General features: G+C 38.2%; 1 protein-coding gene across 4 annotated transcripts in view; it reads left to right on the forward strand.

The window, feature by feature from the left end:
• Nucleotides 1–24972, forward strand: part of LOC106872584 (vigilin) — a 64935-nt gene that overhangs the window by 11654 nt on the left and 28309 nt on the right. For all 4 annotated transcript variants that reach the window (XM_089342608.1, XM_089342606.1, XM_089342609.1 and 1 more), the window contains exons 3-7: nt 17095–17302; nt 18804–18912; nt 20248–20363; nt 22524–22727; nt 23319–23534. In XM_089342608.1, the coding sequence (XP_089198734.1) occupies nt 17141–17302; nt 18804–18912; nt 20248–20363; nt 22524–22727; nt 23319–23534 (807 nt within the window). In that variant the 5' untranslated portion in view covers nt 17095–17140. The remainder of the gene's footprint in view (nt 1–17094; nt 17303–18803; nt 18913–20247; nt 20364–22523; nt 22728–23318; nt 23535–24972) is intronic.

The raw sequence follows: 24972 nt of genomic DNA on the forward strand, positions 1-24972 counted from the left end.
GTATAACAGTGAAGCTCATTTACAACTATTGCATGATGTCAAGACAAGAAGATACTAACACACACACACACACAACAGGCTTTTTTCAATAAATACTGGGGTAAATTTATTTCAGTTTCCATCTACCAAATCCACTCACAAAGCTTTGGTCAGTCTGGGGCTACAGTAGAAGACACTTGCCCTAGGTGCCAAGCAGTGGGACTGAACCCAGAACCATGTGGTTGGGAACCAAGCTTCTTACCACACAGCTGCATCTCCACCTAATTAACTGGCATCCCAGTAATGACTCCGCTCTGTTTTGGATTTATTTAGATTTTGTCAAAGTTCCTCCAAATCTTAGATGACCAGAGAAATATGTATTGGACATTTGGTAGCAAATGAGTACCCAGGGACGTTTTCTGTATGGAAACTTAATAGCAAAATGTGAGCCAACTTTGTTGAAGTTGAAAGTCATTATTTGACAAGATACCTGGCCAAATTTCTTCTTTTACGGGGGTCCAGGGTTCACTAGCTTGTCAATTCTAGAGTAATGAGAAGCAAATGAACCTGGGTAGAATCCCTAAATAGGTGACCTGATTAAAATACCGCAAGACATTTATTAACCAACTCGGGAGCCTCTACATGGTCTCTTGATCTGCTAAAAACAGCAGCCAAATCTTATCTGTTTAAAAGAAAGAACATCCATGTAACTTAGCAGCTTGGCAAAGAGACTGATAGAATAAAAACCGGACTGATTCGTTTGACAAAAATTCTTCAAGGCAGTACTTCAACATGGATGCAGTGTATAAATGAAAGATATTGGATGATATAATCCCTAATATAAGAAAAGTCAGGATGGTCATAACCAGGGCTGTAGAGTCGAAACAAAAAACTTTGACTCTGACTCCTCTACTATTGGCACCTCTGACTCCGATTCCTCTTTATGTAATTAAGTAATTGTGGACTACATATCTCATAAAGCATATGCTTGTATTTTGAGTAGGCCTAAAGAATAAAGACATTGTGAGTCGGTCAAAGTTGATATAGTTTTTCCGACTCCAACTCCAGCTACCCGTTGTTTCTGACTCCTACTCAGATTCCACAGCCCTGATTATATCTGGAACATGTTTGATCACAAGTGCTCTCAATTGAGACTGATTTGAAACTGAAAATAAAGAACTACTACAAGATAATGGAGCCATTTGTCAGAGGTGGGTATGGCGTTTGATAACTGATCCTCTCAGTAATGAAAGAATAAGTCCTTCCCTCTTCTGAGAAAATAAAAGGATTTTAAAACATTTAATATTGAAGAGGAGAGTTTGTGTGTGTGTGTGTGTGTGTGTGTGTGTATTTGTATTGGATGGCCCATGTTTAGTCCACTGCAGAGTAAGGGCCTCAACATGTTCCCTCCACCATAGAGGTCACACTGGTTTTAATGAGCCTGCTCTGCCACACTAGTTTGGCAGAGGAAAGCAGGTTTGTTTTTGTTTTTTTTATACTCATACCCTGGAGTAGTTAAGTGATTGCATCAACCCCAGTGTAAAGCTGGTACTTATTTAATTGATCCCAAAAGATGAAATGCTAAGTCAACTTCGTCAGAATTTGAACACAAAATGTAAAGATGGTTGGAATACTGCTAAGCATTTTGCCCAATGTGCTAACAATTCTGCCAGCTTACTGCCTATATATATATATATATATATATATATATATATATATATATATATATATATATATGCCTCACAGAGGCAAAGTGGCTGAGTTCCTTTTGAGTGTTGGGCCTCACGGAGGCAATGACCAAGACCTTTGGCATTACGTTGGATTTGAGAAGACCCACTAAGCCAGGCAAAATCACAGTCGTGGCAGATATCGGTGCCATGCAAATTGGCACCCCTGCTGGTGGCATATAAATGCTCCTTAGTGTCACAAATGGCACGTAAAAACACCCATTACACTCTTGGAGTGGTTGGTGTTAGGAACGGCATCCAGCTGTAGAAAACCTTGCCAAATCAGACCGGAGTCTGGTGCAGCCTTCCAGTGTGCCAGCCCAGTCAAACTGTCCAACCCATGCCAGCATGGACAACAGATGTTAAAAGATGATGATGATTTATATATATATATATATATATAAAAAAAAGAGAATTCCATGATATGGCTACCCAAATTATATCTCCTCTATCTCTCACAGTTGGGGGTCATACAATCAGAATTGAAAGCTTTGGGCTGTCTCCAAACATAAACTAACCCCAGAGTGGGGAAAAAAGCTGAATGATCGTTTGTCAGAGATGATGAACTTGTTCCAATAAGCCATTTACCACATCTGATAGTCTAGATACCATTTTATTTTATTTTTATTTATCGATTTTTATTAGTATTGATGGGGAACAGGAGAGGTTTAGCAATTGAAGTTCTGCCATGATATCTAACTTTATAAAGCTCACAATAGATGGTCTTAGTTCATACTGGGTTGGCAAGGTAAAAGCTTTACTCTACTTTCACTTTTACTGCTATAATTTGATGGGTTTTTTTTTTTCCAGACCCAATACATTTCACTATTCGGCAATCCTTCCCTGTGAGCTTTGCCCTCCACCCAGTTTTACACTAACCAGAACTGGTTTTACTTTGGTTTCAAAACGTCCACTTGATTTACACCTAGAGACTTACACCTTTCAAAACATTAAACAATTCAGTAGTTTTAGTTCAAGACTTACATAATATTTATGCACACATCTACGTTTGGATTTTCAGCAGTAAAAATGCCAGCATAGCATTCAGCAATAAGTTCTGCACATTCTTTGAGATTATCAGTAATCGACCTGCATGGGAATTGTAAAGTGAGTCACCTGGAGAGTGAGGGCTCTGCTTTGAATGTACATATTACCAGAATATTTTGCAGTCAGAGCTATACATTGTGCAAATTCAGGCATTACAGTTTTTGTCACCTGTATTGATGAGAACAGTCTTAAATTTGCCCTGTTGCTAATAGGAAAAATAGTTACCATATTTACTGGTGTGGAAGTTGCACTATTTCATTCTTGATTTTAACTGAAAACAATCTGGATGTGAATTATACACAGGGCAAAGCTAGGACTATTAAGGCGAACCCTAAGTTATGGGTGTGACTTATATGCTCACACAGTAAATAAAATATGGTGTTTTTATTATTTTGACCAACCATAAGGCAGCGTGCTGACAGGATTGTTAGCACACTGGGTGAAATGCTTAGCGGTATTTTGTCTGTTGCCACGTTCTGAGTTCAAATTCTGTGAAGGTCAACTTTGCCTTTCATCCTTCCAGGATTGATTAAATAAGTACCAGTTACACACTGGGGTAGATGTAATCAACTTAATCTCCTCCCCCAAGCTGCCCTTGTGGCAAAAATTTGAAATCATTATTTTGTCCAACCATAAGGCGGTGAGCTGGTAGAATCGTTAGCACCAAGTGAAAGAGGGTGCGTGAGGTTCATAAGCTGGGTTTTTTTTTTGACCCCAGGGAAATCCTGATGAAGCAGAGCTATGCTCAAACACAATCCAACCATGATCCATTCCATCGTATTTTCAGATGCAGTGTATCTCGGTTCATGACAACGACCAGTTTACCCATATTTTTTCTAGGACGATGGTATGTTTTTTGTGGGTAATTTGGCTGTTGTTTCTAGTTGGTTGTGTAGAAAGAAGGTCCCTGTTGTCTGCTTGGCTAAGACTTAAAAGTGATTAAGTAATAAATAACCTGAAATACGATTCACTCTCAGGGAGAAAATAAACCTGGATGGTCACGTCTTGGCGTATGTCAGGTTTTACCGATCATCGATACTTAGGGTTAAACAACAGCAGCGATAATGGCGTCTACGTGGCCGCTCTTCTCACTAGAAACAGCAGCCAGATCACTCATATCTCATTCTAGCATTTAAAAGCTACTCTTGATCATGAAATTGTAGGCAGTCTTAAGAAAAACGACGAGTTGTTCACGTTTGTGAAACGTGGTTATGCTGAGAATTAAGAACAGTACCAACAAGTAATTTGAGATAAAATATTGAAACGTGGCGGTTTGACTTAATAACTGGGCCACGTACGATTATATAGTACGGTATCATGATACCGTTGATCGTCTTGGACTTTCTCACTTGAGTTACACCCGTTTAATTTATTCATGAATTACAACACACACACACATACACACACACACACACACACACACGTGTCATACACATGTACACTCCCCCTCTTCTCTCTCTCATGCCTGTCGGTGTATATATGTAAACGTACAAACACGCACACACGCATGTGTGCGTGTATATATTTAGAAGGATTTTCGGAAGAGCTGTCGCGCTTAAATTGGAATTTCTCCGATTTTTTTTTTTTTTTTTCCGGGAATTTTCCACATTTTATTGTATCTCACATATTTCAAAACACTTGAAGCGGACTTAAAATTTCCGCCGTTATATACCTGCTTGTGTGTGTGTGTGTGAGAGAGAGACTGCGAGTCGGAAAGTCGTAACGCGAAACTCAGAGTAACAACGTCGTAAATTTGGTGTTTCTAGGCCATTGAATATGAGTTTGTGACAGTAGACACACACAAAAAGTACTCAATATGTGACGTAGGACTTATTGACGAGCGAACACTTTGTGACCTTCATGTGCATCTGTGTGTTACACACACACGCACACGCACACACACACACACACACACACACATATATATATATATAGATCATCGACTAAAGGCGGTGCCCCAGCATGGCCGTAATCAAATGACTGAAACGAGTAAAAGAATTAAAGAATGTATGTATATACATATACATACACACCCATCCACACATTCTCTGTGTGTGCGCGTGTGTGTGTATATATATATATATATATATATATATATATATATATATATATATATATATATATATACATACATATACATACATACATATACATTAATGTAGTGAATGGAATCTACTTAAAAATATATATATATTTTCATTAAATTTTCCATTTAAATGCTGTTTTGTTTGTACGACGCATTATAAAATATAAAACGTTATACAACAATATTGTACCACATTATATATATATATATATAAACACTCAGCTCTTTATGTTCGGAGTTTAATGAGTTTCGTTCGATAAACCAAATCACTTGTCAAATACTGGGGTCGATCTAATCGACTTACCCAATCTCCTTAAAATTGCTGACTTAGAAGGAATTATTATGTACAAACACTTTATAACAAACCAGCCATATGTTTCAGTTTTCCCCCACTCCTTGTTCGATACACACACACACGCACATACATACATGCCTATATACATATACAAACGCATTACTTCATGCATGTGAGAGCCAACGGGCGTTGGGAGCGCTAGAAATAGCAGCCAAATTCACTGAACTAGCAGTCTGTCGTCAATAAGGTGCTGTTATTGTTTAGCCCCAGCACCCCTCCTAACTCTGATTGAATTGACTCGTGACTAAAGACGTTCCAGTCGTGACCATCTTGATTTGTTTATATATCCACAACTACTTTGTTCAATATGTCTTCCCCATCTTATTTCTTTTTTAAGATGGTGTGATGTGATTTGAGGGAGATTTCGTTGTTGTTTCTAGTATGCTACGTAGAGGTCCCCTCGTTATATCCAATATATAAATTGAGAATAAATATGGGAAGGGCGGCAGTACGTCTTTGGTTGTCTCAATGTCGCTGCTTCTACCCAACATTCGGGTGTATCAGTTTCGGCCTTCGACTGAAGAGATCTGTCACTCATTAATTCCAGTAGACGTCGTCCTACTTTATGTCTGCAACGTGTATTTGGATGGGAGGGGAGTTTGACTGCTATTTCTAGAAGTTCGGGTAACCATCTTGAACTTGCCTCGTTTATCTAACTCAAACAATTAGATAAATCCAAGTATGGATTACAATATAATTCAACTACAAACAACCACACACACACACATTCGTGCTTTGATACACCAGTCTGTCCTTGCTCAACCTGTTCGCTGATTTCTTTTTCTGGACGATTTTGTTGCAACGTTGATTGCTAGGTGAGAAGCTGCTCGCTAAACAATCCTCCATATAACCGGGTGGAGTGGGGTGGGGGTAGCTGTTGAATAATCGATACGATCGTCGACAGATACTTTATGGACCCCCCGGGAAAGACGAAAGCCAACGCTGATCTTGACAAACATTTGAACTTAAAACGGATTGAGCCGGAGTAATTGCTATTGCTGGCCATTTGTCCGACGCACTCTCTCTCTCTCTCTCTCTCTCTCTCTCTCTCTAGTATATGTGTGTGTGTGTATGTATCGGGTGTCGGTTTATATTAGGATTATTAAGACAACTTGGTTATACAAAGGTGAATGTTGTCGATCCGTAATAATTAGCAACAAATATTGAATTCGGTGACAGCCTTTGCTATTAAAAATATTGTTTCTTTTTTAATATTAATCATTATTTTTACCGATATTATTCTTACTAAAAAAAAATCCATATTTTTATTTCCCCGGAAGTGTTTAAAAAAAGCTCTGTTATTGGAAAGTTATCTTTAGTCGCCGAGACTATATTTGACTTCATAATAGAAGAGCTCCACACTAGTCTGTTTTAATTAACCTGTACTTGACTGCTTGCTTAATTAAAAATTATTAAACTGGTTGGAATCAGAGTTGCTTCACAAACGATTCGATAATAAAATGGACTCCAGGTTTTTTTACTGTTCTTTTATTTTTTTTCTTTAATTTTCTGTTTTTTACCTTATTTTTTTTTCCTTTTCTATTTTTCACGAAGCTCCCTCAATGCTTAAATAGTAAACGTGTGTGTGCGCGTGGCTTGGCGTGCTTGTGTGGCAAGAAGTTTGCTTCCAAACCACGATTCTAGGTTCATGACACTTTTGGGGCAAGTCTCTTATTATAATCCTAAGCCAACCAAGGCCTTGTAAGTGGATTTGGTAGACAGAAACTGAATGAAGCTCATATGATGCATATGGACGAGGACAGTTGTGTAAAGAAATGTCAATATCTGTGGAGGGAACCTGTGGTTGAGGTAGACCCAGGAAGACATGGGACGAAGTGGTGAAGCATGATCTTTGAACTTTGAGCCTCACAGAGGCAATGACTAGTGACCGAGACCTTTGGCGATATGCTTTGCTTGAGAAGACCTGTCAAGCCGAGTGCACCCATGCTGGTGGCATGTAAAGAACACCTTTCAAGTGTTGGGCCTCACGGAGGCAAAGTAGCTGAGTTCCATTTGAGTGTTGGACCACACAAAGGCAATGACCAAGACCTTTGACATTATGTCATGCTTGAATAGACCCATCAAGCCGAGCAAAATCAGTCACGGCAGATAACGGTTTCATGCAAACTGGCACATAAAAGAACCTTGGTGTTACATAAAGGTCCCCCTAGCTGGTGGCATGTAAAAGCACCCATTACACTCTTGGAGTAGTTGCCATTAGGAAGGGCATTCAGCCATAGAAAAACCATGCCAAATCAGACGACTCTGGTGCAGCCTTCCAGCGTGCCAACCCCCGGTCAAACCGTCAAACCCATTCTGGCATGGATAACGGACATTAAATGATGATGATGATGACACACACACACACAATGTGTGTGTGTGTTTGTCCCCTATCACCACTTGACAACTGGTGTGGGTTTGTCTGTGTCTCCATGATTTAGCGGTTCAGCACAATGGGTTGATAGAATAAGTATCAGGCTTAAAAACATTATTGGGTTGGATTCATTTGACTAAAACCTTACCAGGATGGCTGAAGTCAATGAGTGAAACCACAATAAAAAAAAAATAAATAAAATAAAATGTGTATGCCCACACATGTGTATGCACATATGCATATACTTCTAATTGGGTTGTTAGAAGTGGTTCTTGCTACATGTTACAGTTAGTTGGGTTAGTGAAAAAAGGATTTCACTGCTTGAGACCCATCTGGAATGGAGCAGGATTTCAAGTAGTATTCTGTAAAAAAAAAATGTAAAGATTCGCAGAGAATGTCTGTAAAGAATAAATCTATATACAAGCTGTCATGTGGCAAATGAAATGTCTCTCTTGTTTGTTTATAATACTTATATATTTATATGCACTCATTTGCATGTTTATATATATATATATATATACACACACACATGCACATGGTTCCAAGTTCAGTCCTACTGTGTTACACCTTGGGCAAGTGTCATCTACTATAACCCTGGACCAACCAAAGCTTTGTGAATAGATTTGGTAGACGGAAACTGAAAGAATCCTGTCGTGTGTCTGTGTTTGTCCTCCAGTATTGGTTTGTTTACATCCCCATAATTCAGCAAATGAGACTGGTGCAATAATTACTGGGCTTAAAAAAAAATAGTATTGGGGTTGATTCATTCAACTAAAATTCTTCAAAGCAGTGATCCAGCATGGCCACGGTCTGACAACTGAAACTAGTAAAAGATATATATATATATATGTGTGTACCTATAAATAAACACACACAATACATACACACACAAACTTTTACCAAACCTCATAGTGTCAATAAAATATTTCCAACAGATGTCTCTCCTTCGCATAAAATCGGTTATCTTCAATAAGTATGAACTACATCCTCATCTCTAAACAGCCTCAGTGCCATACCCTAACTCCCCAAGGTTATTGACTTCTAACTAGGACCATGTGTTACTATAAACAAGCCTATATGTTCTGAGCAATGTGGAATGCACTATAATTAACAAGTGCTAATTATACGGTACTACATTACTGGGTTTTTATGTTCCTATTGGTCTGGAGATGGCAACTAGAATCCAATTTGATATCTATCCATTCTTGAAATCTTGTGAATTCTTCCTGCAGGCCCCCACTCCACCCCAGCATTATACAAAAATAATGATAATCCTTTTAATATTTCCAAGTGAGGCATGTAAAAGGAATGGGTTGTTTTTGTTTTTGTTTTTAATTCTTTGCAAACTTCCATGTCTTAGAATTAATATATTCAGTAGAATTTCTCAGGGAATTAGAAGACTTGTTTTGTCTTAAAATATTTTATAATTAGAATAGATTCCTTCATTTATGCATACACACACACACACACATACACCAAATTATAATAAAAACAATATAAAACTGAAGAATTTGTAGAGTCTATGTTTATTATACTTTTACAAGAAGTGGGGTGACAGTGACTTTGTAGTTTTGGTCTGCTTGCTTTCAACAGATTGTTTGATATACACACACACACACACACACACACACACACACACACACACACACACACACACACACACACACACATGTATATCATCATCATCATCGTTTAACATCTGCCTTCCATGCTAGCATGGGTGGGGCAGTTTCAAAAGAGCCAGACAGGCAGAAGCCTTCACCAGACTTATGTGACTGTTTTGGTAGAAGTTTTGCAGCTGGATGCCCTTCCTAACACCAATCACTCAGCAAAGTGGACTTAGTGTTTTTATGTGGCACATGCACAGGGGAAGTCAGTTTTGGTAAGGGTTTTACAGCTAGATGCCCTTCCAAATGCCATCCACTTTACAGTGTGAACTGGGTGCATTTAAGTGGCACCTGACAGGGTCACACACACACACACACACACACACACACATACATAAGCGCAGGAGTTGCTGTGTGGTAAGAAATTTGTCCTGGGTTCAATTCCATAACATATCATTTTAGGCAACTGTCATTTTCTATAGCTTCAGGTCAGCAAAAGCCTTGTGAGGGGATTTGGTAAATGGAAACTGAGAGAGGCCTGTTAAATATATATATATATATATATATATATATATATATATATATATATGCATGTGTGTCATTGTATCTTGTGGTTGTCCCCCTACCACTGATTGACAACCAATGTTGATGTGTTTATGTTGCTGTAACCTAGCAGTTTGGCAGAAAAGACTGATAGAATAAGTGCCAGGCTTGAAAAGAAAATAAGCACTGGCGTCAGTTACTTCAACTAAGAAATTCCTGAAGGCGGTGCCCCAACCTGGCCACAGTCTAATGACAGAAACAAGTGGAAGGTAAAAAAACACATATGTTATTATTTCACTCCGGCGTTCTGAGTTCAAATTCTGCCGAGGTCGACTTTGTCTGTCATCCTTTCAGGATGAATTAAGTACCAGTTGCATACTGGGGTCGATCTAATTGACTGGCTCCCTCCTGCCAAGTTTCAGACCTTGTGTCTATAACAGAAAGGATTATCTCACTCTGGCATGATGATACTAATAACCTGGTGTTTGCACGCAGTATACATGTTTCAAAATGAAGTGCCAGTTGAGTGCAGAGCAGTTATAAGGAATTATGATGATAAAAGAACAAGAAATTATGTCAAGAACTTCATTAGTTTACATCTGTTTCTACTTTGAGGTGCGTTGCACTTATTATTGAATGCTTGTGTTATCATAAGCTATAGCGAAGTGCAATCTTATTTTGTTAATGCTTTTCTGTGTGTGTGTGTATGTGTGTTTCCTCAAATAAAATTGTGCTTCATTTTTGAAGCTCCAAATACTCAACCACTAGTGCTTGGTGTTACAACCATGAGTCTTATAGCAGAAACAGCTATAAGCTAATGAAGTCCCTTACATGCCATAATTTCTTATTCCTTATTACTGCTCTGTACACAACTGATGTTTCATTCTGATGCCTTATGTATATGGCATTAGGAAGGGCATCCAACTGTAGAAACCATGTCACAACAGGCATTGGAGTCTGGACAGCTCCATGTCAAACTGTCCAACCCATGCCAGCAGGGAAAGCAGACGTTAAATGATGATGATGATATACACACACACACACACGTATTTCATACATTTATATGTATTTCTACATAAAATAGTCAGTTATACCAGCAGTGATGCATCCTGAAATAGTTGTTGGTTAGTGTAGTCCCCATAGATATTACTGGGATTTATTGAATCAACTTGGGAGTTATAGAACTGCTGCAAGGAGGGAGACAAAACTAAATATAAAGTCCAGTATTTCATAACCTTAACTAGTGATAGCTCTATTCATCATAGCACATGCACACACACATGCATAGGTACGGCTTGTGTGTGTGTGTGTACATAGTGAATGTGAAACCAGGCAGATGATGTAGCTATCCTTGTCTTCTCCTTATTCTTGTGCGTTATCAAATTTCAGCATCTTTTTTTAACTGGAGCTTCAGTCAAGTGTGAAGAAAAATATTTTCTACTCATCACCTGTCTCTTTTGCCTGACATTTGTAATTCCTCTCCAGGATTGTAAAAAACTGAAGAGCTGCTTGATTCTGGATCCCTGTCTCTCACAGACATGTTTCACCATCAGCAACATACAGTTTTTTATTATCGGTGACCTACACATTCTGTATGGGACATATGCTCCCTGCTTAGTGATGGCATACCCTTCTCTTTCCTTATGCACCCCTATTTATCAGTAGATGTCTACCCCTGTATATTTCTTACACATTAATGTCACTACAATACACTCCTTGTTTATATGCGTATAGAATCTACTAGAGCAGTCACACACACACAAAAATTAATGTGTGTAGTTGGGTGCAATATAAGCTGTACAGGCAAAATTTAGTTGTCACTAACTGTGATTGCTTCTGCCACAAGCACATATATTGCTCGAAATAACCGTTAAACCATTTATATCTATGTAAATGCACATTCATATATATACTGACAGGGTAGACAACTGTCTCATGAACGAAGCGAAACTAGCTATATATATATATATATATATATATATATATATATATATATGTATATATATATATATGTAAATATATAAAAACAAAAGGATAAAGAGAACAAAGGTAAGGTTGGAGAAGTATACTACTCCAACCTTACCTTTGCTCTCTTTATCTTTTTGTTTTTATATATTTACATATACACACGCTAACACATGACTTATAATCCCCAATCCTGTTCATACAACGACTGGGGCAAACTAGTCTGTATACAGCACTTACTCAGTATTACCTGTATCCTCCTGGGTTTGATTAAATCCAATACCCTCCTCAACCATATATATATATATATATATATATATATATATATATATATATTTATTACACACACATGCACATGCAGAGATTGCTATTATTACTAGTATTTGGATAGAACCAGTTAAAGAAATCCAGAAGTTAGATTAGATATATACTCAAGTAGCATCGTTCTAGTTCAACAGACAGGAAAAGAATTCGATACATTATTTGCTGGGCAACACCGGGTAGCAGGTCTACACTGTGTGTATGTATATGTATGTATATATATATATATATATATATATATATATATATATATATATATATAATAATTTTCGATATATCGAATTTGAAGTCTCTGTCTCTTTTGAATATGAAAATTTAAAAGTTAAAAACCTTATAATATATATATATATATATATATATATATATATCTGTGTGTGTGTGTGTGTGTGTACTGTTTTAGTTGTAGCTTCTGCACGCATACACGCACATACACACACTATTTTCCATTCATACTCCAGCCTCAGTTTTAAATACGCACCATTCCCCCCTCCCCCCTTCATATACGCTGTTTTCGATATGCAGCTGTCTCATTCTTTTACACTGCGCGCACACACACACGTACTTAAATCTCGACATGTGCACGCATTCATGTATAGTGCTTACACATCAGTGCACTCGCACACACACACACACACACACACACACACACACACACACACACATACTTCAACCCCCCCTCCTCTGCTTGGCCCCCACCACCTTCTCTCGGCCACCCCTCTCCTCCCCACCCTCTCCTTAATCTGTTCTACGAACATGGTAGTGTTAGAAGGGGGAGGTGAGGCTTGTTAACAACTCTTGCTTTTGATCTCTTCTACACGAGTTTCTTCTGGTGCCAACTATTATTATTATTATTATTATTATTATTATTAATATTATTTATGTTATTAATTTTTGTCCCATTTCACATGCACACACAGATGTACATGCAGACATATACACATACATACATGCACACATACACATTCACAGACTCAGACGTACATAAGCATACCCACAGATACACACACAAATGTGCATACAGACACATATACACATGTGCATACACACATTCATACATACTTGTATACAGACATACACTGACACAGACACACATACGTACAGACATACATAGACATACAAACAGGCATACATAGACATACAGACACACAAATGCACATTCATGGAACTAATCCACCATTACAATCAAGCTATGTAAAAAAAACATTTCCATTTTTACCCTTGTAAATTCCATTTATTTTACATATTAAGAGTTACACACACAAACACACACATATTTATACACCTTACACTAAATGTGTTTATGAGTACCAAGTGTGTGTGTGTGTGTGCATAAAATAAAATTCTCCTCTTTATTTCCAATTTAACACGGAGATAATCTGATATAGATATTGATACTGTAATTTTTTGTTTAATATTTATTGATTTTTGACAATTTCAAATTATTGGATATTGTCTTTGAGAGAAAAACTGGCAGAAAGATCTCACACTTTAGAATCTTAACTGATTTTGTTTTATTAGTCAATTAGTTGGTCATTACCACCATCATCATCATCACCATCGTCATCTTCGTAATCATCAACCCTGACATCTGGAAAACACAAGCACAAGACCATTCCATCCGGTGGAGCTACACCAACAGGTGCCACTTCCTATGAATAGAATGGGATTGCATGAGGCACAAAGAAAATGCAAACTGCTCAAGTCCAAAACCAACTCCTTGTCTTCAGTTCCAATGGACCACCTTTAGTCCCAATGCCTGACCTGTAGCAGAGCCTTCTGAGCAGGCGTTAAACTGTTTGGCCACAGCTGGACACACTGGCTTCTCCCACATGATGTCTTTAGTCATCGACAGCAATAAAGGTCAAATATGATAATAATAATAATAATAATAATAATAATAATAGCAATCCTTTCTACTATAGGCACAAGACCTGAAATTTACGGGGATGGGGTAAGTTGATCATATTGACCCCAATACTCAACTGGTACTTATTTTATTGACCCCCCCCAAAAAATAAAAGGCAAAGTCATCCTCTGCAGAATTTGAACTCAAAACTTACAGATGGATGAAATGCCACTAAGCATTTTGCCTGGTATGCTAACTGTTCTGCCAGTTCACCCTCCTTAATAATAATTATTATAATAATAATGGTTTCATATTTTGGCACAATACCAGCAATTTTGGGGGAGGGGGTAAGTCAGTTACATCAACCCCAGTGTTCGGATGAAAGACAAAGTCAACCTCGGCTGAATTTGAACTCAGAACATAAAGACGGACAAAATGCCGCTAAGCATAGTAACAATTCTACCGCCTTAATAATAATAATAATAATAATAATAATAATAATCACCACCATCGTCATCACCATCATTATAAATTTATACTGTGTTATTAGAGTTTAGCTTAAGGCAGCAAGCTGACAGAATCGTTGGCACAGTGGGCAAAATGCTTAACAGCTTTTCTTCTTGCTCTTTATGTTCTGAGTTCAAATGCAGCCAAGGTTGGCTTTGCCTCTCATCCTGTTGGGAGGGAGATCGATAAAATAAGTACCAAAAATTAGAAAAATTATTATAATTTATTGATTTTGAAGGTGGAAGTTTTACTCTAGACCCCTCCCCTTTGCTACTTCTCCAAAACTGTCCAATTCTTCACCATTTTTCTATCCTCTCAGAATACTCCTCACACAGACATTTATTCACTGGGTTTAATCATAGAGTATGTGTGTGTGTAATGTGAAGGTGCTTGGCTTAGTGGTCAGGGTGTTCAGCTCATAACTGCAAGGTTGTGAGTTCAATACCCAGCAGTGCATTGTGTCCTTGAGCAAGACACTTTATTTCACATTCCTCCAGACCATTCAGCTCAATCAAAAATGAGTAGTACCTGTAATTCAAAGGGTCAGCCATCCTTGTCACATTCTTTGTAACACTGAATCTCTCTGAGAACTATGTTAAAGGTACACACGTCTGTGGAGTGCTCAGCCACTTGTATGTTAATTTCACAAGCAGGCTGTTCCGTTGATCGGATCAACTGGAACCCTTATCACCATAACCAGCTGAGTGTTCCAGTTAATCGTAGCTTCTACACATGCACACCCATCCGTTTTTCACATAAATATATACATGCATATATACACACTGACACACACTCACATACACATGCATATATATATATACATATATATATATATATATATATATATATGTGTATGTATGTATGTATGTATATATATACATACACTGACACACACACACACATATATACACAAGCGCACACAAACTATTTTATATGCATAATTTTAACTGCACTCCCTCCTTCCCCGTGTCTTTAATGTGCAGCTGGCTTACACTGCAACACTGCACATATGTACATAAATCCATACATGTGCACACATTGCTACTTACACATGCATGTGCATCTGTAGGTTTCCCTCCCCTCATCCTCAATTCCAGCTGCCATCTGTCCCGTCTCCATAACCATTAACAATCCAAACACATAAACTCTGTGAAACTCATTCATTCGAGCTAGTAGCACAACGTGGCAGGTGGATGCTTGTGATGATGATGATGATGATAATAATAATAATAATGGTTTCAAATTTTGCTACAAGGGCAGCTTGTGGGAGGGGATTACGTTGATTACATTGACCCCAGTGCGAAACTGGTACTGGTCGCTCTGAGTCTGTGGTTGAAGGCACCTACCCAAAATGCCATGCAGTGAGAACTAACTCTAAACCTGATTGGTTACAAACTAAAATTCCTAACCACTTGGCCATGTCTGACATTTGATTCTAAAACCATTTCTCCTAAATGTTTACTTCTGTGAAATCGTCGCCTCTGGAACTGTGTGGAAACTGCTAAAGCTTCATCTTCAAATTTCCTGTCTTAACTCTATAGAATGGTCCTGTTGTCTAATTGAAGACCAGTTCTTTATATATAGACCCCTAACATTTAGAGAGAGAGAGAGAGAGATTTGATCTATTTCTTGCTAAGTATAACTTGAATCTTTGTACGGACCAATGAACTTTAGAACTGTCTCTCTCTCCATCTTTCTCTCTGTTGGTTTCTTTTTATAAACATGAAAACTCTCTCCTACACAAAGAAAACAAAGAAAGAATTCTCAAGTTTTATAAATTTTCCTCAAATTGCAAATTGATAAAATTCAGTTTGTTTCTTTCTTGACTTCTCACTTTAACTATTCTGCTTTTTAACTTCAATCACTTATTTTCAGACATGATCAATAGTTTTCTTAGTTTTACAAATTATTTCAACGTCTTTTCTATAGCTTCTTTCTCTCTGGGCCCGAGAATTAGCTTTCATCAGTGTCAACTATTTCCTGAGAATTTTTTTGATATTTGGAAGAATTCATTTCATGACAGCTCCCATTCTTAGCTACTCCTTTACATCAGCTACACTGGAAATCTCCTCTTTTAGGTTTTGTCTGTGACTCCACTGAGCAACTTGGGCACCCATAGTTTACACTGAGTACATTGTATGGAAGTTTCACCTATTCCTTTACTGCATATCAACCATTTACACAAACGGAAGTAGAACCCTGTCTTTTAGAAAATTTCTAAAAGATTTATATTTGCTAAGTTTATTTTGAGGCCCCTCCTAGTTTTTTCTTCTTCCCCATATGACATTTTTTTTCAAATTCTTCACCAGCTTCAGCTATCAAAATTAGCTCATGTGCATAAAATTAGTTCACCTGCGTAACAGGTGCTCTCTCACACAGCTAGTTTTGAACTCCTCTGTTGTGTCCTGGAGAACTATAACACGGTTTTCCTTTTTGTCGAACTTCCAGCTGAGATATAAATAAACAAATAATATATATAATATATTTGCCTCTTAAATGCGGCTAAACCCTAAGGGTGGATGTTACTGTTGCTTTTCGCCCCAGGAGAACATCTCCTCCAGCTGGCTATTGACACACATCTGTGTCCTGTCTGTATGTATAATATATATAAAGTATCAGTAAAAATAATTAATATTAAAAAAGGGGAACACAATATTTTCAATAGCAAAGCTCGTTACTGAATTCAATATAATTGTGAAATTTCTTTAAACTTGTTTTTCTTCTTCTTTGTTTGTAGTTTGTACTGTACGACTTGGATTTGTCTACTGACCTTGAGTCTGGACATGGCGACTGAGGTGGTTACCAATATTGAGGATGAGGCTTACGAGCCGCAGACCTACGATGAGGCTTTTCCTGCTCTTCTCTCAGACAAGAATGACTTGCCAGCTACCAATGCCTCCCATGGAGAGAATAAATTCGCACGACGCTGTACCAAAACAACACAGGTAAGACGAAACATGTCCTGCTTCTGTTTTATTCTTCAGCCATTCCTGTGTCGTAGGGGATTCATCAACTTCTGAAAGAATGTCCTGTGGAGTTGACTCTCAATAATTATCTCTATCTTTGGTGTATGAGTGCCTTTGTGGTAAGAAGTTTGCTTCCCAACCACATGGTTCTGAGTTCAATCTCCACTGCATAGCATCTTGGGTGAGTGTCTTCTAGTTCAGCTTCAGACCAACCAAAGCCTTGTGAGTGGATTTAGTAGACAGAAACTGAAAGAAGCCCATTGTATATATGTGTGTAGGTTTGTGTGTCCCCCCACCACCACTACAAGACAACTGGTGTTAGTTTGTTTATGTCCCCATAACTTAGCTGTTCAGCAAAAGAGACTGATATAATAAGTACCAGGCTAAAAAAAAATGTCCTGGGTTTGATTCATTTATCTAAAAATTCCTCCAGGCAGTGCTCCAGCATGGCCACAATCAAATGACTGAAACAACCAAAAGATAAAAAATCTCTTGTAATGTGGAATTGGTAAACTCTAAATTGTATTGAGTTGGCACCATTGAAGACTTTATCTAGCCTGGATGGGAGCCCAATCTTCCAAAGATTTGAACCATTGACCAATTAACAAACAACCTTACCTGACCTAGCTCTAATTTATTCATTCCATAATCACCAACCTCAGTAATTCTCCTGGTTCTTCTGAATCTGTCCAGTTGAAGTTCCTTGGTTGCATTTTTCCATTTTCTCTTCCAGGACTTTATGCTGCAGTGACAGGGTTTGAACTCACAATCACCTTCCCTCTTGTTTCAGATGAAGGGTCGACATCTTATCCAAATCTTTGTTGAAGTTGGGTCTCTCTCAAGTCTGAGCCAGATAACATGATTGGTGTTGTCTAATGGTCCTTAATATGTGCACCACTTGTACCTTACTTTGTGCACAGATGCACACTGGTGCAGATATGGCTGTGGTGGAAAAGTCCATTTCCCAATCAGTTCAGTCCACTGTGCGACACCTTGGGCAAGCGGCTGGGTACTGTTAGGAACAGTACCCAGCTGTAGAAACCATGTCGAAGTTGACACTGGATCTTGGCATCACCAGATCCTGTCAAACCATCTAACCCCATGCCAGTATTGGTACCACATAAGAAATGCTTGTGCTGGTGCCACATAATAAGTGTCTGTGCTGGTGCCACTTAGAAAACACCCATGCTGGTGCCAAGTAAGAAGCGCCACGTATAAAGTACCTGTGCTGGTGTCACGTAAAAAAGCACCCAGCCCACTCTGTTGTGTGGATGGCATTAGGAAGGGCATCCAATCTTAGAACCCATGCCAAAACAGATGCCTTGGAGCCTGCTCCTGCCAAACCGTCCAACCCATGACAGTATGGAAAACAGACCTTAAATGATGATGATGATGATGTTGTATGTATGTATGTATGTATTTTTAATTTGCTCCTTTGAAATAGTTCCATTTCTTAACTCCTTCTGCTCCTCTTTTTCAGATTTTCACCGTTCCTCTTGAAGAGAGGCGTTTTAAAGAGATCAATGAACACAGTTTTGGAGAGGAAGGTGAACAGGCCAAGATCTGCCGTGAAATTATGCAAAAAACTGGTGAGTAGTAGTTGTAGTAGCTACAACAACTGGAGTAGCAGTAATGGGCCCCAAAAGTCAGTCACTTCAAGCAGATCCAGCATAAAAAAGGCTCCTTGATTGTGATCACCCCTGCGTCTTTGTTTTTACCTCCCAGGCATAATGTATCTGGGATTACATTATCTAATGTGTCATTCATCTTTGAAGACAACGTATGACTTGAATTATATTTAGGTGGAGGCATGCATGAAGGGTTGATTAAGAAGTTTGCTTCCAAGTCATGTGGTTTCAGGTTCAATTCCATTGTGCAGCACCTAACAAAGGCCAAAGTTAATGTAATGTAACTTTGTGGTTCACCTTGACAGTATATTGAAAATAAAAGTACATACAGTCAGGATGAACTTGCAAGGATGCCCCTATGTGGCCACTCAACCTGCTAGAAATAGCAGCTACATATCTTCAAAATTATTCTATGTTACTTTAAAAGGAAAGCAAGAACATATCGTACATTTTAGTTCCAGATATATAAAAAGCCAAGGTGGTCATAGCTGGAATTCATTTGATTGTTATGCTTACACAGTCAGGCCTGACCTGGTGCTATATAACATCACCATTTTACAATGGAGTCTCTGTTATGATTTTCCATCTCTGAAGTAGCTTTCTGACAGGAGACACTCTGAGTTATTTGTCTGAGAGAGGACTTAGTACTCAGTACTGATAGGCTCAGGCAGGGATGTGTGGTCAAGCAGCTTGCCTTCCAACCATGGGTTCAATTTCCCAAATCCCCTCAAGGCTTTGGTTGACCTGGAGCAATAGCAGAAGACACTTGACCAAGGTGTCATGCTGTGTGGACTTGAACCAGAAACCACATGATTACAAAGCAAGCTTCGTAACCACACAACTGCTTTGATTTTTATCACCTTTTTAACCTCTCCTTTGTATTGTAGTGTGGGTTGATGTGCCCTCATTCAACAGCCCCCCCCCCCACCTCATTTGTGAAGACAATCATCTTGAGATCTATCCCCACCATTCCTTCCCATGTCTTCTGTTGTCCTCTTCTTCCATAAAAACTATCCAATGGTGATGGCACCCAGTGCACACTGTAAAGTGGTTGGCATTAGGAAGGGCACCTAGCCATAGAAACCATGCCAAAACAGACTCTGGAACCTAGCGGCCCCTGGCCTTACCAGCTCCTGTCAAGCCATCTGACCCATACCAGCTTCTCTTTCCTTCATCCATGTTACTGACATCTCACACACCCAGCAACCTCACCCCATTCTTTCTATTCATCTTTAAATATATTTGATATTTTCATTGTATTGTTTTTTTGTTGTTTTTTTTCCTCACCTGTTCCAGGTGTATCCATTGAGATGAGTTTGGCTAAAGATCAAAGTTTGACTGTTGTCATCAGTGGAAAACCTGATGATGTCATGAAAGCCCGTCGTGAAGTAGTTTCGGAACTGCAAACACAGGTAAAGACAAAACATAGTTTGCTTCTTTCTGCCATCTGCTTAGATTAGTCTCATTAAATATGTTTTATTATAGTTATTAATTAGTTTGGCCTTGTTAAATGTGATGATCTGCATATTTATTCTTAATTATATTCTGGTAGATTCAAACACAAGTATGCTAATCGTTGTTGTGTATGTCAGAGGAAAACTATTTCTCATTTTTACAACATTGTGTTTGTAACAACACTTGATTCATTGATGCAAAGATTTCTGGAAGTATTATTGTTTGATTATAGTTGTTAATCAATTTAATCTCATTAAATATTTAAATGTTTGAAATGAGTAAATATGAATTATAATTTTCTAGAATATTAGCTTTATCTTTAGATATGGATATTATTCTATATTTTCATTTATCTACCATCAAGGTAGATAATACACACACACACACACACACACACACACACACACACACACACACACACACACAGACACACACACACACACACACACACACACACACACACACACACACACACACACACACACGCTAAGGAATGGAGTTGATAAGATCCAGGCTACATATGTTTCATAGCGAGCAAAACTTCGGAAGAGGTAAATATCCAGGCAAGGTGTATACTGCGCAGCTAACTCTTCAGGCCAAGGACATCTTGGTTAAATGGAAGTTTACATTGTCACGGGGTGGTACATGTTAACATGTAGAAGAGTCAATCAGAATGCGTAGAGAGCACGGTAGGAGAGGAGAATATAAACATAGAGGTTTTTTATATATACATAAAATGTATTTATGAGTATATAGGTTTGGTGATGCAAAGAACGAAAATAGGACTCAAAATCTGAATATATGTATATATTTTTTATTAATATTCAGCAGAAGTAACAGAGTGACTCAGGGGTCGAGAGTTTTGTCTTAGTTTGATAAGTGCTAATACACGAAACTCTTGGTCGTTAATTCGAAATCGTATTTGAACCATATTCGATGACTGGCACCTGTACCAGTGGAACACTAAAAGCACCGTCCGAGCGTGATCATTGCCAGAGCAGCTGTCTGGCTTCCGTGCTAGTGGCATGTAAATAGCACCATTTGAGCGTGATCGTTACCAGCGTTGCCTTACTGGCACGTTTAGAAAATCATTCGAGCGAGGTCATTGCCAGTGCCGCTGAACTGGCTCCTGTGCAGGTGGCATGTAAAAAACACCAATTTGAGCGTGGCCGTTGCCAGTACTGCGTGACTGGCCTTTGCGCCGGTGGCACGTAAAAGCACCCATTACACTCTCGGAGTGGTTGGCGTTAGGAAGGGCATCCAGCTGTAGGAACTCTGCCAGATCAGATTGGAGCCTGGTGCAGCTATCCGGTTCACCAGTACTCAGTCAAATCATCCAACCCATGCTAGCATGGAAAGCGGACGTTAAATGCCGACGATGATGACGATGATATATATATATCAAAATGGGTCATGAAACAAAAGAAATTGTTGAGAGACCCTTTTGTAGATGTAAATATAAAACCTACCCCGTCTTTGTCACAATTCCATATCCATTTGTCTCTCATTAGTTAATTATTGAGCTACAGTTTTAAAGCAACAATTTCTCTCTCACCCCAACCTTTACCTTATTATTCTGTTTCTAAGTTATTAGCTAATTATTGGTAATATCTTTTTTGTTTATTCCTTCAAGCTAGATCATTCACTCTGCTGCTAGCTAAGGACACATACCAACGTCTAGTTTGTCTGTCATTAGATCTATTTGCTTATTTTGTATTGAAATTGACAGACAATTATGTCATTGGTTACAAGGTTCTTTGAGTCAATTGTCAAACGCTATGTAAATTAATTACTACTCCTCATTAATACATCAAGCACTGACATATGTAAATTGATTGTTACTCCTCGTTAATACACATGCATAAATTGTTATCTCTCATCAAACATTGACACATGTAAATTAACTACTACTACTTGTTAATACACCAAGCAAAATACAGCATGCATAAATTGTTACTCCTCATTAGTTCATTAAACATTGACATATGCTAATTAGTTGCTACTCCTAGTTGATAAATCAAACACAGACATAGGTAAATTATTTGTTATTCCTCCTTAATTACACACACACAAACACAGACATCAATTTCATTTAGTTTTTCTCTTTCATGTTTTAGGCAAGTTATACAATTAAAATTCCTAAAGAACACCATCGATTTATTTTGGGGAAAAATGGAAAGAAATTGCAGGAACTTGAGCTGAACACTGCCACAAAGATTATAATCCCTCGCGCTGATAACACAGACATCATTCGTATTGTTGGCACAAAAGAAGGTGTCGAGAAAGCCCGCCATGAAATACAGTGCACTTCAGACGAACAGGTATGTCGAGACATTTTGCTTCTTTTTCATTGCATCACAGAAAACTGAACTCAAATTCAACCCTTTTGTAGCAATATTTCTCATGAAATACATCATCTAGGTTTTAATTTTGAGAAATAATCAAGAATTTGGAGGAATTTACTAGAGTAATGAACTTCATAATTAACCCTTTCGATACCAATCCTGCTGAAACTGCCTCTGGCTCTGTAGTACAAAAGTCTTGTTTTCATAAGCTTTGAATGAAAATCTTCCACCAAACCTTGGTCACAATTTTTGTTCCTAATACCAACTTAATGATGATAACTAAGTTATTTTACTAAATCCTTTGTTATATTTAAAATTAATTGAAAGAAACCCAGAGCGTCTCAAAATAAATACGGTAACAAAAGGGTTAAGCTGATTTTTCAAAGATATTTCAACAAATGGTTCTTATAAAGAATTGTGATGAAAGAACTTCTTACCTACACACGATATCTGAACACATACATGTATATATTTCTTTTCACCTGGACTATATGTATGTTTATTTATATATGCTTCTTTTGCTGTTGTTTACACGTGTTCTTTTTTTCTTTGTCGCTGTCTTTAAAGGCTAAACTGGCTTTTGAACGTATACCTGTTCCAAAGATCTATCACCCTTTCATTTGTGGACCTCACAACAACAACATCAAATCTCTCATGGAATCTACAAACGTCCGCATTAACGTGCCACCACCGAGTGTAATGAAAGACGAGATTGTGGTTTCTGGAGAGAAGGAAGGTGTGATGAAGGCAAAAACCTTCATCCTGAAGACTTTGGAAGAGAAGGTAATCCATTGTAGAACTGTTGCATAGCAACACTCACCTGTAATCTGGTTCCCTTTACAATACTATTGGCTCTTATTTACCAGCATCATTAGGAACCTAATTTGAACCCTGTTTTTGTAGTTTCTTTCAATTCTTCTGTGTCTAGGGAACAGGCTTTTATAAGCACTACTGTCAACAATGGTCTCCATTTTGGGTACAACAAGGGTCCTGCTTTATTCTCTCATTCGCCCATCATCATTTTACATTCATTTTCCATGCTGGCATGGGTTAGAAGGATCATAACCATCCACGTCAGTTCTTATTCAGTCATTGAATTCCTAAACAGGTCAGATGGACATGTCTTGTTCCAACATTACAGTTGGATACCCTTCTTAACACCACCCACATTGCATACTAAACTGGGTGCATTTTATCATGACATTGACACTAGAGTGGTTGTCATGGCTACAGCAGATGATGTCACTCACCACAGAGTTTGTCGGCTGGATTTATTGAAGCATTGCAGTCAATTCATTGAATCTCATAAACTTTTGAAAGTTGTGTGTGTTGATGGTGTCTCAGCAAAGCAGTAAAGGTGTGATGAGGGTGTGTGGGGAAGTTTGGCAGCGGAAGGTACATGGCATTGAATAGAACACCTGACTGTAGTTGTTCTGTTGTGTAATTAAGTGTAGATATACGCAGGTGTGACTCGCACTCTTTGTTGGTTACGACAACGAGTGTTCCAGTTGATTCAATCAGCTGAACAGCCTTCTTGTGAAATTAACATACAAGTGGCTGAGTGCTCCACAGACACGTGTATCCTTAATGTAGTTCTCAGGGAGATTCAGCACAACACGGAATGTGACAAGCCTAATCCTTTGAATTATGGGTACAACTCATTTTTACCTGCTGAGTAGACTGGAGCAATGAGAAATCGGTTCATGATCGTTAAGGTGTAAATTCAATTCGCAGAGGTATGTTGTGTCCTTGAGCAAGACACTATATAAGTGCATCAGGTATATATGTAGGTATTACATATAGGATATATGTAGGTATGCATGTCTGTATATATGTGTAAGTCGATAAATGATAGAAAATGGAATAAATGGCAATGACATTCTTTAGAATCACTACTATTGTTTCGTTACATTTTCACACCTGTAGTACATTGGTGGGGTGTTGTGTAATTATTATCATCCATCCAAGGTGTAAAAGCACCTCCTCAAGTGATTGTTTAAACAAGTCCTTTGTAAGATCCTCTCATTATTTCATTCAGTATGAGAATGCACACCCAAACCAGGATGTTATTTTCAGCAGTTTACAGACAAAAATACAATTATAAGGAAATAAAGAAATAGACAAAAGTGGGTTAGGTTGAGTGTAAATTACAATTCTATCTTCATGTTTAGATTATAAGGAAGAAAGTGCCAAACAGAATGAAGAATGAAATAAAGCATTT

This window comes from Octopus bimaculoides, chromosome 26 (genome assembly GCF_046866305.1).
Source record: "Octopus bimaculoides isolate indiv1 chromosome 26, ASM4686630v1, whole genome shotgun sequence".
NCBI classification, from domain to species: Eukaryota; Metazoa; Mollusca; class Cephalopoda; order Octopoda; family Octopodidae; genus Octopus; species Octopus bimaculoides.